This window comes from Hippocampus guttulatus, chromosome 3, assembly GCF_054856545.1.
Source record: "Hippocampus guttulatus isolate MCC_2025c chromosome 3, RoL_Hgut_1.0, whole genome shotgun sequence".
Classification (NCBI taxonomy): Eukaryota; Metazoa; Chordata; class Actinopteri; order Syngnathiformes; family Syngnathidae; genus Hippocampus; species Hippocampus guttulatus.
Window position 1 is genome coordinate 6,768,658 of NC_141263.1, and position 18,928 is coordinate 6,787,585.

Below are 18,928 nucleotides of genomic sequence, written 5' to 3' on the forward strand. Positions count from 1 at the left end.
TACACAGTTGAATTTGTGCACGTTTTGCATGCACAATTATTTCAATGCAGCAAGCATTGTGTTGCCAGGGGAAACAGCAGCACCAATTTCTTGTCCCTAAAAACATGATTTCATCCACTCACATAAAGCTAAGGGCGGGCCGGTGATCCAGTGGTTAGCGTGTCGACCTCACAGTGCAGAGGTACCAGGTTCAATTCCAGCTCCGGCCCCCCTGTGTGGGTTTTCTCCGGGCACTCCGGTTTCCTCCCGCATTCCAAAACCATGCATGGTAGGTTGAGTGAACACTCTAAATTGTCCCTAGGTGTGAGTGTGAGCGCGAATGGTTCTTCGTCCGTGTGTGCCCTGAGATTGGCTGGCAACCGGTTCAGGGTGTACCCCGCCTACTGCCCGAAGACAGCTGGGATAGGCTCCAGCACCCCCCGCCACTCTTGTGAGGATGAGCGGATCGGAAAATGGATGGATGGACATTAAGCTATGTCGCGCTACAGAATTGCTTTAGCCTAAACATTGGATAGTTTTACTAAAACTCAAATTTTCCAGATGGTGCCCTTGCCTTACTTTGCAGCCTGTCTGACTTCAGAAGCAAAATTACGGTTTTGTAAACCTCCAGCTAAACTTGGGGAAAAAAAGAAGCGGATCTCTGGAATCGTCATGGCATTGCATGCTTGGTGATCAATTTGAACTACACACGTAGCGTAGACAGCGGGATTGATTACACAGGTGAAAAAGCATTTCCACGTGTTCATTTTTCACCTCTTCACTCTTTATTCATAATTGTTCAAGCCATTTGATTCCAATTAGACCCATAAAATATTTGACCAAGAGGACGAATTCCAGTGTCAGCTACACCACCAGCAGAAATGGTTACCGTACTTCCATCCCTCGAAACCTCGTCTTCCCCACTAAGTGATGACCACATCCGTGCCGGACGAGGACGGTGATGACTTCTCAAGATATTATGGAGACGTAACGAAAGGATACTGTGACTTACTGCCGAGATCCTGAAGGAGTGGTGCTACAGGCAGAACAGTATAAAAGAGACACTGGAGGAGGGTGCTGAAACACACCGAAGAGGAGGAGAGACTTGAGATAGAAAGAGAAGAGGAACATGCGAGACAAGGATAAGCATAGGCACGCATAGCCACAAGTAGCGGTCCACAAACAGGTAAGACATTTGCGCGTCCCTATAGGATTGCGCTTTCTACCTTCTCCTGAGAGCCTTATGTAATACCGCACAACTACACATTTTTAAAACATTGCTTATGACATTAATGAGGGGAAACCAACCAAGGTTTTAAAGTTTTAAAGTTTCTAATCGCTCTCATTTTAATAAGATGTCAAATTTGGGTGGGTCGTCCGTGTTGAATTTAATTTGAATGTCAATTCATGCTGCTCATGGATGGCAGCTCTGGAACCAATTCATTGTAATGGTCGGCAAAATGCATCAAAACATTGAATGGAGTGCAAATGTGGCCAGTTGGGCAGATTACGCATATTTCCGATGCTTTGACACAACGACAAACTTTTGTACGTTAATTGCTTTGTAAGTGGATGTGGAAATATTTGTGAGTCCCCCTGACAAATGGTGATGGCTAACACAGATGTGAAATCCGAGTGGGGGCTTCGACAACGTTTTGTTTTTTTCTTCTTCTTTGCTTCAGCCCTCCCCACTCAAATACATCCCAGTCCATGTTTGAAGGCATGTTTGTTCCTGTTTAAAGTACATTTGTTGCCAGTATGGTTGAAAATGGGACTGACAGTATAGCGGTTCACATGCCTGACTTCCACGCGGGAAGCGTGGGTTCACCTCTCAATCAGTGACAGTGACAATTGTGAGTGGGAACGGTTGTCTGTCTCGGCATGAGCCCTGTCGCGGAATGTTTTTTTTTCTTTTTCGAATCTTTTTGATGCAGTTGTTTTTCTTTTCCCACCAGATGTGACGTTGTGCCGCTGGGTTCTATCCTTTGCCGAAGTCTTGGTGTACAACATAGAGGTTGAAAGTTTGAAGGTCAAATACGAAGGAACTGCGTGACAATGCCATTGAGGCTACTCCTCCTTTTCATGGTCGGAATCAGCCAAGCGACAGTTTTTTCGGCAAAAGGTGAGTCTTTCACAAAGCTCACTTGACATTTAGGAAAACTGGATTTCAAAGACCTTCTTCATCTTTGAATAAAATCTGTCCGGAAATTTTCAATAAATACTAATAATAAATTCCCCTTCCAGAGGAAGTCCAACTTTCAGGAAAACTGTATTTTTTTTCTTCACAATTTAAAAAGTTCCCTGGTGGCTTCATAAAAGACTTTTGGCTCAAAAAATACAAAGGATAATACACTTAACATACACTGTTAAATATCACTCAGCTTTGGTTGGGCAATTCAGTTTCTTCCATTTGAGCCACTGCTCAAACCTGCCAAGCTTTACAATGTCGAGTACGACATTTCTTAGCATGACGACTTGGGGCAGTGCAATGACATTGCGACAAGGTAAAGGCCTACTTTAAAAAAAAAAAAAAAGCCCACAGACTGAGCAGACCTCCATAAAGACAAAGTGAAGGCATCATTTTCACTCACAGGGGCAGCGCTTCATCAGCAAGATGCCCAATTACACTTGGCAGTTAGTATGCATGTACATCTCGCCAACACAAATATTTTTCTCCATGTTGACTACTTTGCCAAACATTTGAGGATGTTTCGGTTATCAGAAGCTAGAGCTGATAACACGATTTGCTCATCTGTGCAAACATTGTGGCACTGCTTACCTTTTGCCTCTGACACGATAGCACTTCCATGTAATTTGGTGGCTAGCCTCTAACAGTGAGAGTGAAACTGTTGCTTTGCCCGGCCGAGTTCCCTGGTCATAGGCAGAGAAACTTGGTTTGTGGGTGGTATTTTGTCAAATCTGGAATGGCTTGCTTGTAGACGCAGAATTAGGCAGCCAACTAAAGATCTACTTGGTTGATAAATTTTCCACTTGGTGGGTGGGCAGGCCCTCCAGAGACCTAACTTTTTGTAGACAAGCCATTAAAACTTAACTGTGTGATTTGACATTATAGATGTCAAAGAGACAAAGGATCTTTGGTTAATTTCTCCAAAAAAAAAAAAAAAGTGTGTGTTGTGGGATGGGTATATGAAATATACAGTCGAGTTTTCCCAGAGAACTTTCACTCAGTTTATGCAGCTATTGGCAGCAAGGTCACTGTGAAGGTCAGGTTTGAAAGGCGAGTGTTTATTTCTATTTGTCTCATCTTATGCTTGAAATGTACGCAGAAACAAATGGCGAATTTTTAGAGGTTTTCCACTATTTGTTATTATCAGCGCATACAATAAGATCATAAAGCAAATCAAATCAATGGTCTCTTGCAGAACAATGGCGAGGCGAAGATTCTATGACCCGCTCTCATGGTAAAGTTTGTTGTTTTTACACCCTCTAAGTGTGTTGAAGTGGGAATCGATCATTCTCCTCAATGTGATTTCCCTGCTTGCTTCTAAACTGCCAATAGACAACTACGAATGGAGCACATGGTTCAATGTGGACCATCCGGGAGGCCGTGGAGACTACGAGCAGCTGGACGCCATCCGCTTTTACTATCGAGCCCGTGTGTGTGAGACTCCCCGAGCGCTGGAGGCCAGAACCACTGATTGGGTCCCAGCCCGTGAAACCGGGGAGAAAGTGCATGCAGACCCAACTGTGGGCTTCTGGTGCCTCAACGAAGAGCAAGGCCCGGAGCGGAACTGCTCCAACTATGCGGTTCGATTCCTTTGTCCCAAAGGTTTGTTCTCATATGTTTCAGCAGTCCAGATCTTGATGTTATGTGATTGTTGATTCATTTTTCCACTGGGTCATTGGTGTAATTGTTACTTTGTGGTGTAATACGGCTGCGGTTTTATTTCTTCTCAGGTAACAGCCTCAACTTTCAGGATATTTGGAGTCCGTGGACAGACTGGGGTCCATGTTCTGCCCTCTGTGGTCAAGTGGGAGTCCAAATTCGCTCCAGAAGCTGCAGTTCTCCCTCACTGCTTTGCAATGGACCAAAGGTAGAAAGGAAAGAATGCCACGGACCAGAGTGTGTGACAGGTAAGCACACATTGGTTGCTTAAAACAACTTGTTCTCTGAACCAAGACCAGCAAGCATTGCAATATGTCAAATTTTGCATCGAAATATATTATCACTGACTGAATACTGTGGTTATTTTACCCAATTTTTAGATTGCGCCCTACACTGTGTGATGGGAAGGGTGAATGCAGAGTGCAGTGCGTGCATGTGTGAAGAGCACATCCTGCTGGGCTCTGTCCGTGGTTCTGGGGCTCTCATTGCCGAGGGGGCTGCAATACTGGGCTCAGACAAACTCCTCACCCTCACAGACCACAATGGACATTTCCGGATCCCCGGGCTCTGTCCTGATGGCAACACCACGTTGAAAATCAGGCTGCAAGGCCACGCCACCCAAAGTGTTTTGGTTCCTAAAAGCGCTGAGCGTACCACAGTCGTCAGCGTGCAGCTCAAAAGAACCGGTACAGGAAAAATCTTTCTAAGTAACGACAGAAGTGGATCAAAATTGATGTGTATTTTGATTTTTGTCGCTTGTCAGACAAGCTTCACGTGTTGAGCAACCCTGAGAGCAAGGCCAGGAGAGAGGGACAAACTGCTGCCTTCTGCTGTAATGTGGCCGGTACACCACAGCCAGACAAGTACCAATGGTAGGACTTCATAGTTTAAGTGCAATATACAAATCCTGTAACTATGTTTTCATGACATTTGAATACTGTGATCCTCGGGTTGTTTCTGTTTTTCTAATCGGTCTGTGTTTCCTGAACAAAGGTTCCATAACAACAGCCTCTTAGAAAGGAAATCCGATAGCACCTTGGTTCTAAAAAATCTGCATCTTGAACACGCTGGAGAGTACTACTGCAGGGCAAGCGGTCAATCTGGGGCCATTAAGACCAAACCAGCCATGCTCAACATCATCGGTATGTTACAGTTTACTGGGAAAATAACAACAATAATAATAGCTACATATAAACAAAGGCCATACATTCAGTGATTAAATTATATTTCCTTTCTCCCTCAGGAAAAAATAGCCATTCATGCAATCCCAAGCCTGATCCTCATCTCATACGTCTTCCATACGACTGCTACCAAAACAGCACAAACTCTTTCTACTACGACGTCGGCAAATGTCCTTCCAGCACATGCGTTGGACAGCTGGACAATGGTATCAGATGCAAAGACAAAGTGGCATACTGCTGCGGAGTGGCAAAGATGGAGGAAAGGCACCTGGCATGCCAGGGCTACCAACTGCCCACAATGGTCGTTACTGAATGTGGCTGTCACAAATGTGTGGACACCAAAGCGATCGTGCACGGGAGAGCTGTAGCCGCAGACACCGGTGAGCCAATGAGATTTGGCCACATCTTTATGAATGGTGTAAGAATTAGCCGTACGGGCTACAAAGGTACCTTCACCATCCACGTTCCGCCTGAGACGGAGAGATTAGTCCTGACCTTTGTGGACAGCATGAATACGTTCATCAACACAACAAAAGTACTTCCATTCAATGCCAAAGGAGGTGCTGTTTACCATGAAATTCAACTCACACGAAAGAAAGCTCCTGTGACCATTCGGTCCTCAGAAACCAACACACTCGATCTTGGGGAAGTCGAAGGACGGGAAGCGATGGCTCACATACAGATTCCTCCCAATTCTTTCTATAAGGAGAACGGTGAAGTGTTTGTGGGTGATGTCAACGCCAGCGTAACATTTCTTGACCCCAGAGATGTTTCCACAGCCGCCGCGGCCCAAAGTGATCTCAACTTTGTCGGGGACGAAGGAGATACCTTGCCACTGAGAACCTATGGGATGTTTTCAGTTGACTTCAGAGGCGGAGAAACCAATGAGCCCTTGAATGCAGGTGAGGTGAAGGTGTTCCTGGATTCTGCCCAGGTTATGATGCCTGAACACCTTGGAACCATGAAGCTTTGGTCACTCAACCCCGAGACAGGCCTGTGGGAGGAGGAGGGAAGTCTGAAGCTTGAAAAAAAATCAAGAGGAAAAAGGGAAGAGAGAACTTTTCTGATTGGCAACCTGGAGATCAGAGAGCGGCGACTTTTTAACCTGGACGTCCCAGAAAACCGGAGGTGTTATGTGAAAGTGAGGGCCTTCCGCAGCGAGCGCTTCATGCCCAGTGAACAGGTTGAGGGAGTCGTAGTGAGTCTCATAAACATGGAGCCCACAGCTGGCTACTCCTCGAACCCTCGCGCTTGGGGGCGTTTCGACAGCGTCATCACAGGCTCTAACGGCGCTTGTCTCCCGGCTTTCTGCGATGAGCAAAAGGCAGATGCTTACACTGCGTACGTCATGGCCAACCTCGGAGGCGAGGAACTAGAGGCTGTCGCTTCGACTCCCAAACTCAATCCGAATATCATCGGAGTGCCTCAGCCTTACCTGGGCAGGCTGAACTACAGGCGCACTGATCATGACAACCCCAGACTCAAGAAGACAGCGTTTAGCATCAACTTGGCAAAGCCAAGTCCAAACACGGCCGAAGAGGCCAACGGACCGGTGTATGCCTTTGAAAAACTGAAAGAATGTGAGGAGGCACCATTCAGTGCTGCTCATTTCCGCTTCTCGCGAGTAGAAGGAGATCGTTATGACTACAACACGGTGCCATTCAATGAGGACGACCCAATGAGCTGGACAGAGGACTACCTCAGTTGGTGGCCTAAGCCAATGGAATACCGTGCCTGTTACATCAAAGTCAAAATCAACAGCCCGCATGAGATTAATGTGCGGTCTCACAATATGGGGGGCACTCATCCAAAGACAGTGGGCCAGCTGTACGGTCTTCGAGATATCCGAAGCATCCGCGACATGGACCAAACGGCAGTGTCGGCCGTGTGCCTCGAATTCAAGTGCAGCGGGATGCTTTACGATCAGGCACGCGTCGATCGCACGCTGGTGAAGGTGATTCCGCAGGGTAGTTGTAAAAGAGATCATGTCAATACGCTCCTCCAGGAGTACCTGGTGAACCATCTCCCGCTAGCTGTCAACAATGACACCAATGAGTTCACTATGCTAGCACCTCTTGATCCTCTCGGTCATAACTACGGCATTTATACAGTCACGGATCAGGATCCACGCACGGCTAAAGAAATTGCTCTCGGCCGCTGCTTTGACGGCACCTCTGACGGCACTTCTCGTGTCATGAAGAGCAACGAGGGTGTCGCACTGATGTTCACTTGCGGAGGTCGCGAGGTTACTCGTCAAAATTTCTTCCAGACCCTGCAAAACTCGCAAGGTCAGATAGCCACAAGCGGGGGGAGAATTGAAGGGAGACAAAACCGGCGTCGGCAAAGAGCTAACGCTTCCCGAAACAGTCAAAGACGCAGCACCAGAGATCCAAAAGGAAGAGGCGCAAAGGCCAGAAGCTAAGCGCATCGAGATTCAGCAATGAGTGTGTCCAACATTAATCTTGACTTGGGTGCAAATATTCAATAATTTTACAATTAACGAAGTACTGTATGTAACTACCAAAGCTAAAGTAAATGTCTTAATGCCGTTCATTTGCTTCCACAATGTCATTCTTATGCGGTTACTGTATTTTCTTGAAACTTGTAAATAGAATATTTATTACTATTAAAACATTTTAGTGATTCCAGCAAGACACCTTTGTTTTGACCAATGATTTATTAAATTAGATGCTTATAAAACACTGCAGCAGTCTAAATGTCAACACAGTAGCCAATTCCCCATGTCACATTGAAATTGGTCAAGATCTAGAAAAAGGTGAACTAAATTGCTCTCAATTGATTTAGCCCGTATGAAGAGAGTAGGGGGAGGCCCATAAATTCCACGATCCTCATCATACTTGATACAAGCCGGCAGAAGTAATGATTAGGAGACCATTTTATTCAGTTGTTCCAATCTCGCCAATCCAATGTTTTCAAGCACTCGTACGGTATGGCAAATTTCATTTGCAATGCACCAAAAAATGCCAGTTAATACACTTGCCTCCAATTGTTGGAGGAGATCCAGAGACATCGCGATAGAATGGCAGTCAAATTTTGAAGTCAATTCTTAATTCTTTACCCTTCCCTTTAACCTTTCAGCTAACAGTGTGCTCTCTGTAAACATACATTCTCCACTTCGATGTCAGTTTCAGGGCCCCAGAACAAAACCTCTGCAGTTGAAAACATGAATAGTGGGTTGAATTATTTGTATTTGGCAACCGGTTATAGATACTATATACTCATCTGTAAGAGAACCATCCTCAAGTGAGACCTAAAATATATACACATGACATTCTGGTTTAAGAATTTGCATAGAACCTTCTGTTTCTATGTCACGACATGTATAACTCTAATACTGAGTCTGCTTTTGGGACAGAAGCAACATTGCATTGAAAATGAGCTCTGACAACAGACAACAGCAGTTCCAAAGTATACTTCCTTGAAGCAGGGTTACCCAACAGATAAAAACTTAATTATTCGGGTGTGTGCATATGAGTCCAGGCTGTATGAAGAGAGTTAAAAGGCAATTCCGTATGTCTGAACATAAATCAAAAGGTGAGACTGGAAGCTTCCAGCACAGTCCCTGAAGTCACTGAAGCAAGATGAAGGGTGCAACACATAGTTCTGAACTTCCAGGATGACACTGGACAGCATAAGGTAGAGCTGCAAAATTCGGGGTTGGAAGGGCACCGGGACTATTGCCATGGAGCCTGTGTCACATGAAGTCCTCGTAGTCTTGCGCGTAGCCGCCGTCAAAGCCGCCATAGTCCAAGTCGTCTCGCATCTGTGCTTTCAAACCGCCACCGGGTACGACACCTTTCTTCTTTTTTTTCCCTTTGTTTTGCTGGAAAGAAAACAAGTTGAAGTCAAACATAGTCTGTCATTCAAAAACGCTTGTGTATCAGTTACAAAAACATCACGTTGCAGCTGGTTTTGATGGCTCCATTCACTGTCCAACCTTGCTCACTGTTTAGTCTTAACACTTATCACGGGTCCTTCTCGTAATGTGACCTACAAATGCGTCATGGAAGTCAATAATTCTGACTTCAATTGGGAGAAAAAAAATGTCCACACTCAGAAAACATTTGGAACAACCATCATGCAAGAAGACATCACACAAAACCTTAGTTTTTGCTCGTGTAAATGTAGTTGTTCTGTTGGCATATACCAAAGTACAATTCATAAATATATTTTATGATTGTGACAATTTGACAGTGGAAGCGATTGTTTCCTATTGCAGGAAAGAAATTTTCTAAACAACAGGTTGTGCTCATTTTTTTATATTGGCCATTTTGTCACAGAATTGCAATGCACACAATACAAAAACTTTTGTATCACGAAGGCCGAGTTCACACCGCAGGGCGGGATGTTCAATTAGGATTTTTTTCTGAAATCAGATCTTTTTACACCTGTATACTCGTTAACATAACAAAAACAAATGTGACTTTAAATGCGGGGCTCTAGACTAACGTTTTTAGTGGGAGCACAGTGGCCCCTCACCTGAAATGGTAGGGGTGCAAGTATTGACTTCCATCGTTAATTTTAACCCTACTCATTTTCACTATATGGCTGATAAATGGACTGGGGTGCGAATCATAAACTTATCAGCAACAAAACATATTCAAGAATAGCGATTATCAAAAAAAAGTACATTGTTTAAAAAAAAGAAATACTGGTTGCACTGGCAAAGGTAGAGAAAAATTGTAGGTGCACTTTCTCAAACCTAGGGGCAAAATGCCACCATTTACAGACACTCTACAGACTTGTAATGAGAACGGAACACATCCGTGATGTGACATGCATGCACAAAAAGCATGCCGTCACGTGATGCACCCCCCCCAAAAAAACATCACATGTTTCTGGACGTAAATATACTGTATTCCCATATGTAGGGATAGCCTCATCTTATCTCATACTGTCAGAGTAGCAAGGTGGGAGGAAGTAGAAAGAGACGTCTACTAATTACAACCTCAAGCAACCAAACTGTCTGCATGGATGAACTGCAGCCATCGCCACAAAACACCCACTATCTGCTTCTGGTTACTTACAGGTGCGAATAAATTAAATGCAAATAAAATTAACACCGTTACTCCAAGCAACTTTGCAGATTCATGGACAATTATCAGTCGTCTCCAGAGTGCTCTCTTGCACCCGCAGAGGCCATATTTGGCTGTTGATGACATGTACGTCAGGTGCATACGGATGAGCGTTCATAACGCAAACGCATCGAGTACCTATCTAATTTAGGAAAGAGGCCCGGGTTAGATTGGGGGAATCGGAATTGTACTATTCGCACTGCATGGGAAATATAACGATGATACATGGCGCATATGGCCAAAAGGAAAATAAAATACAATTCTGGATTGTGCAAAAGTGTAAACGTAGCCAAATGGTCTTAGGTTGGGTGTGTTTGTTCATTATAAATCTGAATTACAAGAGAAGCTATCAAAACGACCGTGATGAAAGGTTTACGTAGCAGGATGGTTTGGGCCTGATAACATCCACATCAGTTCCCACGCCCAGTTTAAATAGATCCTATACAGGTAAACCATTCTTTCACCTGTTATATGTTTGTGGCCAATTACTGTGCACATATGAAAAGTGAGAGTAATTTGTGGCTTTTGATCAAGGGCATTAGGTTAGTTGCTGCTGTCATTGTGATGAACCCAACCCTTAAACATAAATCCTTGTCTGGACAGTGGTCGGGATTCCATTGTTATACACCCACGTCGTAGTCTTTATTAAGAAACAACACCTTCTTTATGCCAATATTTCCAAATATCTTAAACACATGTGATCGTTCAGGATGTGGCACAAATTGTTTTGGAACATACTAAAATGTAGGTGCTATGGGGCACGAGTGTTTTGCGTGTGCGTTGGAGAGTCACAGCAGGTCACTCAAATGGGTAAACACTGCCCCCTAGCAGTCAAAATCTGATAAACATGAAGAAGCAGTCGTACCTTTTCTTGTTTCTGTTTTTCACTAAGTAGAACTGAGAGGGAATTACTGACTTTCTTCAAATCATCCACTTCCACTGTAAGAAAGCAAGTTGTTACAAGTCAGACATGTCTCAGAACCTGATGAGGAACAGGATTATCAACATCATGTAATTGCACCTGAAACAATGGCTTACATGAAATACAGAGTTCGCGAAACAAGGAGTCCAAGAAACTTGAATAGTGCACCGATTTCTCAAACTGGGATATCTTTTCTTTCAGCAATTTTTCAAACTCTGTGAATTCTTCTTTGGAAGAGGGACACATTGCATCAATTCCAGCTACTGAAGAGCCGCCAACTCCTGGAAACAACAAAACAATGGGTTATGCAATCACAGCGAGTGGATCCTAAAATGATTGAGAATCAGGCTAAATGCGACTTTTTTGTTGAATGCATATCTTCTGGCAGGTAATGACAGAGGAAAATGAATGAAAAAAGTTGCATTAGAGCAGGGGTGGGCAATTATTTTCCTGAGGGGGCCAAATGAGAAGCAGAAAATATTGTGGAGGGCTGGGGCAAAAGTTAGAAATAGAAAATAAAGAAGATAGCACAATGTCTTTGTATGCCAGTAATAATGTAACATTCTCCTCCACCATCACACTCAGCACCGGTTCTCCTCAAGGATGTGTACTGAGCCCCCTATTGTTCACGCTCTACACATTTGAGTGCTCTCTGACTCTTATTAGCGGTCCAGTTTGCGGAAAGTTTTTAACATGATAACAATCAAACCATTCTAGGAAATGTTCATTTACTCGAGCCACAAGCAATTCACTCTGAGCATGGAAATTGCCAGAATCGGACTGAGTAAGAATCGCTTCTTAAAGTCTCGTAGATTTGAGTCTTTCCGACTCCAGGCGTCTCCTGAATGTTTCGTACTTTGTTACCCGCTTCGTATAATCAGATACATATCACTTTCCCTTCCATGGTCATTACTTTCTCCCTCTTTCTTCGTCTTCCCCTCCATCCCTGTGCTCTGCAACTTGAAGTAACTGCGCCACCTGGTTTTGAAATACCTGTCATTACAAGTCCAAACGAAATGAATGCAATCAAACCTTAATTGTGCACCAATCTTCGGCGGGCCGGATTAAAAAGACCAACGGGCCGGATCCGGCCCGTGGCCCGCAGTTTGCCCACCCCTGCATTAGAGGGTTCTCTAAATAGGAGATTGGATTGAAGAGAACGTTGGAAAAACAGTGTGGAGAATTTGGATCGTGGGAACCTTTGTTAAAAGGGGGTGTGGGGGGGGTCTCTTAAAACAAATCCAAAGAGGACAGTGTTTCAAAAAAATAATAATAAGAATAAGAATACAATTCCACCAACATTAATTATTTGGGTTTAACCACATTTTGAGTAACGAGCCCGACAAAAATACTTCAGGCTTACCAAAGGCATCCTTTGCCAACTCCATGTCTGCATCTTCCTGAAGCTTCTGCACTCTTAACTTCTCTGCGAGTTGTTCTTCTGGGGTGAGCTCTTCCTAGAAAAGCAGATAGCACAAAGTATAACATAACATCGTTCTTCATTGATGAGCATAAGGAACACAGGAAAATACAACAGCAAACGGCAGAGGAAAGAACTCACTTCCAATTCTTTTTCTTGCAACTCCTGTTGTTTTTTCTTCAAACGGTTTTCTCGCTCTTTAATTTTCTCACTCAACTTTTTCTTTTCAGGAACTTTTACCTCTGAAAAGGAATAACGATAACTGACAAAACAGCAGCTGTCAAAAGTGCCAAATAATGAATAATTACCCGTCTTGTTCAGTTCTTTTTTCTCCTCGTCTTCCTCATCATCCCAGTTGTCCTGCAAAGTGAATTCAGTGGGTCAACTGAAAATGAGCAAGCAACAAACTAGAGGGGTGTTCACACGGCAAGATTTGGTCCGGTGCTACGCCGGGGCTGCCCCAGTAGAGCGTTCACACGTGCAAATTAGCTCCGGCGTAGCCCCGGAAAACACCTTACACCGGACCAAATTTGATCCACCTCAGGGAGGTGGTTTAAAAATTTGCTCCGGAGCAAATGCTTGTTAGCAAAGCAGCACCGGTGTAAATTTGCACGTGTGAACGCAACTGGGTTAAATTTGCTCCAGAGCAAATGCTTGTGAAGAGTTTACGTACGGCGAGAATGCTTTGCTTTCGCGCTCTGTCAGACTTCCGTCATGTGTTTGTTTAATAACGACACAAGACTTGGCTGGTAACATCTTTCCTTTTGTAGGAGACTGGACTGTCTCGGAGTTGTTTGTGTAGTTTGTTCCTTTGTTGTGTGTTCACAAACCCCCACCCCCCATATAATTTATTTTGTGATTTCCTCTCTTGATTTTCTGTTTGGCGCATTACGTATTTGCTTTTCTGAGTGTCATTGAAGTCATCGTTGATTTACGTTTTCGGGGGCGGTCACTCTCGAGCAGAAGGCACGGAGACCGAGAAGGAGAAGGACGTGCCTGTCCAGTAGTCGCTTGAGTTGTGTATACGTTTTAAAAAGAACCAACACGACAGCTCATTTGTTTTCTGTTGTTTTGCTCCGCTGCAGAAACTGCCGTGTGAACGCAAGTGGGGCTGCACCGATGCTGTGCCGGTGCCGACACGCTCAGCGGCTTTGTACGTGTGAACGCTCCACACAATTTGCTGCGGTGCAAAATATATCGCAACAAAATACATCGGTGCAGCGCCGGACAGTGGCGGTTCTGGGGGGGGGGCAACGGGGGCCAGTGCCCCTGTAGCACCGATTCTGGCCCCCCCTGTGGCCCCCCCTCCGAGCGCAGATTACGCAGTCGTGCCACGAGTGCTATTTGCGTGTGTGTGTGCGGTGTGTGTGTGCGGTGTGTGTGTGCGTGTGTGTGTGCGTGTGTGCGCGTAACTTTTTTAGTCTCCCTTTTTATTTAACAGGATCAATATTTAAGACATTGCCTTTTAAAAATTGGATGATTATATGCATGTAAAACATCTAGCTTCAGTGTATTTGCAATTTTTGTCCCCGGCAGGCTAGTACCATATCATCCCCTGGCTTGAATATTCTCAACAGATGGACACGGCGTATTGTTACGCTTGCAGACATTTTAGCCCTCCTAATACTGTTTTTTTCTCATCACTGTAATGTTATGACTACAATTTCAAAGTCTGAAGAAATAAAAAGTCAAATAAGATTTCGAATTTGTCTTTTTAGCCCCGGGCCCCTCAGTGAAATTGATCCAGAACCGCCCCTGGCGCCGGAGCAAATGTGTGCCGTGTGAACACCCCTTAGGAGACCGAGGATCTTAAAAGTAACTCTGTCAGTAGTGTGATTCAGTATCAACCAGCAGCCAAATTGCGACAGTCATTAATTCTGAACTCATGGACCACCACATTGGGTACACCTCGACAATCTACTACTAAAAAGTACCAATGCCGTGACGGAAGGCAGTTGAATTCATTTAACCAAAACTAAGATGTACTAACACTCACAATGAAGGCTATGGCATACCTGGTGTCTCCCAAAAGTTTTGTGCCTCACCTTGAAAACCAATACATACCGACGACACCTTCAAACAGCAGAAAGGCCAACTCTTTGTACTGCTCAGTCATCAGGAATAAACCTGCTCGTACTTTTAACCATTGTGGGAAACTTGGATGCGGTGTTTGTTGCAGGATAATGCCCGGGCTCACACAGCACAGGCTACAGAGAGCTGCACATCCTCCGCAATGATCCACAAGGGATCCTGGGTTTTGAATGCAGGAAGTATGTGCGGCATCCCGCTTAATCGCCATACTGAGCCTAATAGCTTGAACACATTGATTGCTCCGCAGCGTCTCAACAGGAAAAATGACGGAGTTTATATAGACACACGTATACGCGTGTATAACTCTGTGCATCTGACGCACAACTCAAACGGAAGAAAACTATCATGGCTAAGAGAACAGAAAGTACACTTTTGGAGCAAGGACAAAACTGACTGCTTTATTCATGTAGTAAATGACAATATCTATTTTGACGGGAGAAAGTAACAAGTGGAAATCACTTCTCGGTGCGTTACGATTGAATTGGTCGCCGTTTGAATTGGGTTACTCAAATGCGGTAGTATCTCTGTCCGCTCACACAAACGGGTTTTTCCAAATGTTTCAGAAACCGGAATTTTTGATCTTGACGACATGTAAATGTAGTCTGTGTAGAACACAATTTCCAAATCGCAAACACTGCAATGTGGAGAAAAAACCCCCCATCTATGGTGCTTCATTTTGGTCGGTTGACTCAGTAGGCCGTATTTATTTTATATTTACGCTGTCACTATCAAACATTTTTAGAATTTATTATTGCACCGATTAATCAAAAAAGTGTTTATTTTGCATTTAATTGTATTAGAAGCGTGCCCCATTACTGTGTATTGCACAATTACTGCTGGTTATTTGGTAGTATTTAGTGATTAGAAAAAATTAGCAAACAAGATCACATGACAGGGATTGATATTGTACTCACCATCCTTTTTCCTACTTATTCAGTTACTAGTTTGGTCATTGTTTTCCAAAGTAAAAGCAGATGATTGCAAATGTCTTGCTCATAAGATAATCAGTCTGTTTTCATGAAGTACGACAGAAATCAAAATAATTACTGTTGAAAGGCTGACATTTGAAGATCGAAACAATTTAAAGTCAAACAATGGCTCTAAACAACGATAAAAGTAACCTATTGAAATAGTTGTCGATTAATTTTGACACCTCAAATTCATACAGCATCTGGATAAATCCAGCGCTTAATAAGTGCAGTCCACATGTTTACACGTCATTGTTTCATGGATCATAAAAAAAGATGAAGTGATAAAGTCACAGATTTGTTTTCATTATAGTTGTAATTTTAACTCAGGGGTACACCTCACTTGTTTGTCAGAATTTTGTGAAGCTGTTTTCGTGAGCGCATAGACAACACGTCAAAGTGTGAAATCAATCGACAACTCTAATCCAAGTAGATTAACCATTGTACATATTAATTCATGATTCATATTTTTTTTCCACTAAAGAGAGAATTCGCTTACCTTGCTGATAGTTTCAGTTGTCAGTTCAGCCTTCGTCAGAGCTGACAGTATTCGACAATTCTCTCTTTACTGGAAAACAAAACTTTTGTCTGGGGAAAAAAACTGAAACCGACTCAATGCACCTATCTGAAAAGACGAAAACATTTATGCATAATAAAATAGTGTATACTGTGCTACATACAGATTTATTGCTTTCATTACAAAAAAAACAATTGCATATTAAAACTCAACCAGAATATTGAGTATTGGGTATTGAATGGGATTTTCAAATTTGTTCATGTCTTGTACAATATTAGAACATGTTAATCATGGTTATTGTTAACTCTTAACAAACGTACACAAAGCCTGAGAATGAATATTGGTCCCAACAATTAACTCGGGGGAATAATTCCAGTGTTACGAATTTGAACTTAGTTCATCAGTTTCTTTCTGCAAAAACCAACAATTGAGGAGCCCGCCCCCAACCAGCAATTTCCCTGACACCAAAGCAGCATTCAGGTAATAGCACCTGCACAGTCACAGCAACTCAAGCCCCACTTCCTAAAAATAAACGGAAAATTCTGGAGCTAACGCAAGATGTTGGATGAGTCATCAGACCAGACGAGTTCATCTGACTGACGGCTGCCCGCGTTTCCCAACTAGAGTGCACCATCTGGGGCTTTCCGCTGTCATAAAGGAGCTAATTTCACACAATCGTTCATGACAACCAATTGAGAGCACTAAAATTCCCCTCTTCAAGACGACACACACCTTTCCGCGCTGATCGGGTTGAAGTTACTTCATCTGATTTCCAGAGGCAAACTGAAGCGAAGCTAGCCAGTATGTTAGCAGGTTTGCTAGCCCAACCGGGCGGCCCGACAAGAGATTAGCTTTAACAATGTTAATTCCGTCGGAAAAGACCAAGACTTGAGGATAACTACTACACACTGTAAAGGCCTAAATATCGCCTTTACAAACACCCAGAAGGTGACAATATTTACTGTGACAATGTCCACATATCAACACAAATACACATGCACGCCGCTAGCTGCATTTGGGGTACAACAGCAGGTCACACATGAGGTAGCAGTCAGCTATCTTTAGCTTCACTACGTGGGTAGCAATTGATGACTGTCACAGTCCACCCGCGGTCAAGAAGGACAACGAGGCCGGTGCGACAAAGTCTCTAGCCCGCGAACAAAGCGTTTAGACCTCAACGCGTTAAGCGCCACGTCTTGAGGCGCCCACTGTCATGTTCACCCACTTTAACGTCGTCTTCTTCGTCTTCGCCTTCCCATTTGTCCTGCGGCGCCTTTGGAGTCGGCTCCTGAACCTCGAAGTTGTCAGCGTCTGTAAAAACGACAGTAGAAAATGTGTCAGCGCCGGCCATACGAGTCGGCAGTTAAGTAACAAAGGAGCGATGGCCTCGTGTATCAAAGTGTCTGACGAGTGAAAAATGGGGCGGTTGCTCTCCGCTCCGAGTTGGTTTCTTACCCCAGTCCGCCATGTTGGCCGCGATGCTAAATGTTTGACAGACCGACAGGCTGCTCACTGCTGCAGCCCGCTGGTTACGTTCACTCCGCTCCCACTTTCTACACGTCACAAATAGGAGATGACTTGGTAATGTCGCCACTTCCCGAGAGGGACAAAACAATAATATAACGATAATAACATTCGTTGATGTAATTGCTTCGCCTCTTTTCTGTCCTGTCCCCACGATGATGAGAAAAGATGACAGGTTGATATTATCCAAAAACAGACAAGACCGACGAGATGGCGTAAGAAGACGTCACACACCGGTCGCGCTCGTTACACTTTTGATAGACGCCTAAAAATTTACCCTTTGATCTATTGAAAGAGAAGACAGTACCGTTTTATATGTATTTTAACATTGCTTAACCCGAAAGTGTTTATTACCCTCATAATTTACAACACCCAAGATTGATACTTATGGCCAAAATAGAAATAGTATATAGTGGAGACTTTAATTCAGGTTTAAAGAAAAAAAAAGTATCCTAGACACAAGTGAAATCATACTTTGTCCCTAAAATACACTTTTTTTAAGCCACCGGCTGTACTTGAGAAGCCCATATCTTTGCTTCTGTTATCGCGATAACGACAAACAGGACAGCATTCCCCTTCCCATAGCAATCTGAGTAGAATATGCAATTGTTTAGGGTGGGAGGGTGGTTGACTGGTTTGCACGTCCACTTCACAGTGCAGGGGTGCAGGGTTCGATTCTGGCTCCGGCCTTCCTGTGTGGCGTTTGCATGTTCTGTCTGTGCCTGTGTGGGTTTTCTTTTCGTGTGATGGTTTTCTCCCACATTCCCAAAACATGCATGGCACGTTGATTGGGCACTCCAAATTGTCCATAAGTGTGATTATGAGTGCAAATGGTTGATCGTCTATGTGTGCCCTGTGATTGTCTGGCAACCAGTACAGGGTGTACCTCGCCTACTCTCCAATGAGAGCTGGGATAGGCTGCAGCACGCCCCGCAACCCATGTGAGGATAATCGGATCAGAAAATAGATGGATGGTATTCCCAGTGACATTTTAAACTATTTTAAGAATATCGAAATTAAATACCAGGTACACATTTTCATGACTTGTACATTTTTTTGTTTGTTTGTTTTAGGAAATGTGTAAAGGAGAAAGGTCTGAAAATGGCTGGTATTGAATGAGTTTATTAATTATATTGATTGATGTGAAGATACTGAACATGATCATTTGTCAATATCGTGTATTTATGCTCAGACTAAAGCTTCATAAACCTGCTCTGGAATAACAGTTTTTTAAAAATGATTAATTTAAAACAAAGTACGTACAGCCATAACACAGGCATGGCTCGTACAATCAAAGAGATGTGCAACTGTTGTAATATGTTGTATAATGATTTAGACAATTTTGCTCATCCCTTGTGAAGCAAGTGGCATTTGCACCCATCA

At 43.7% G+C, this 18,928-nt stretch overlaps 2 protein-coding genes across 5 annotated transcripts; one reads left to right on the plus strand and one right to left on the minus strand.

The window, feature by feature from the left end:
- Positions 1 to 1,078: 1,078 nt before the first annotated feature.
- Positions 1,079 to 7,659, plus strand: cilp (cartilage intermediate layer protein, nucleotide pyrophosphohydrolase). 2 transcript variants are annotated; one of them, XM_086106407.1, is made up of 9 exons: positions 1,079 to 1,165; positions 1,935 to 2,101; positions 3,363 to 3,401; positions 3,500 to 3,769; positions 3,898 to 4,074; positions 4,207 to 4,512; positions 4,590 to 4,698; positions 4,820 to 4,968; positions 5,070 to 7,659. In XM_086106407.1, the coding sequence occupies exons 2-9, from the start codon at positions 2,035 to 2,037 to the stop codon at positions 7,427 to 7,429; spliced, it is 3,477 nt and encodes a 1,158-aa protein (XP_085962533.1). In that variant the 5' UTR covers positions 1,079 to 1,165; positions 1,935 to 2,034; the 3' UTR covers positions 7,430 to 7,659. The 2 variants fall into 2 exon arrangements, with proteins under 2 accessions (XP_085962533.1, XP_085962534.1); XM_086106408.1 differs by lacking the exon at positions 1,079 to 1,165 and adding an exon at positions 1,741 to 1,832.
- A 6-nt stretch (positions 7,660 to 7,665) lies between these two features.
- eif3jb (eukaryotic translation initiation factor 3, subunit Jb) lies at positions 7,666 to 17,649 on the minus strand. Of its 3 annotated transcripts, XM_086106412.1 has the most exons (8): positions 17,477 to 17,647; positions 17,247 to 17,332; positions 12,754 to 12,805; positions 12,587 to 12,687; positions 12,389 to 12,482; positions 11,142 to 11,306; positions 10,969 to 11,042; positions 7,666 to 8,851 (listed from the first exon to the last, which is right to left on the minus strand). In XM_086106412.1, the coding sequence occupies exons 1-8, from the start codon at positions 17,487 to 17,489 to the stop codon at positions 8,723 to 8,725; spliced, it is 714 nt and encodes a 237-aa protein (XP_085962538.1). In that variant the 5' UTR covers positions 17,490 to 17,647; the 3' UTR covers positions 7,666 to 8,722. The 3 variants fall into 3 exon arrangements, with proteins under 3 accessions (XP_085962538.1, XP_085962535.1, XP_085962536.1); XM_086106409.1 differs by having other exon boundaries at positions 12,587 to 12,805; positions 17,477 to 17,649; XM_086106410.1 differs by lacking the exon at positions 17,477 to 17,647 and having other exon boundaries at positions 17,247 to 17,372.
- Between the last annotated feature and the right edge of the window lie 1,279 nt (positions 17,650 to 18,928).

Bases quoted from the DNA above. Each gene is read 5' to 3' on its own strand.
- eif3jb (XM_086106409.1), bottom strand. The intron at 11,307-12,388 runs GTAAGCCTGAAG...TGTTGTTTCCAG, and splicing joins GTTGGCAAAGGATGCCTTTG to GAGTTGGCGGCTCTTCAGTA. The intron at 11,043-11,141 runs GTAAGCCATTGT...GCTTTCTTACAG, and splicing joins TCGCGAACTCTGTATTTCAT to TGGAAGTGGATGATTTGAAG.
- cilp (XM_086106407.1), top strand. From the start codon at position 2,035: ATGCCATTGAGGCTACTCCTCCTTTTCATGGTCGGAATCAGCCAAGCG. The intron at 4,075-4,206 runs GTAAGCACACAT...CCCAATTTTTAG, and splicing joins CGGACCAGAGTGTGTGACAG to ATTGCGCCCTACACTGTGTG. The intron at 4,513-4,589 runs GTACAGGAAAAA...GTCGCTTGTCAG, and splicing joins CGTGCAGCTCAAAAGAACCG to ACAAGCTTCACGTGTTGAGC.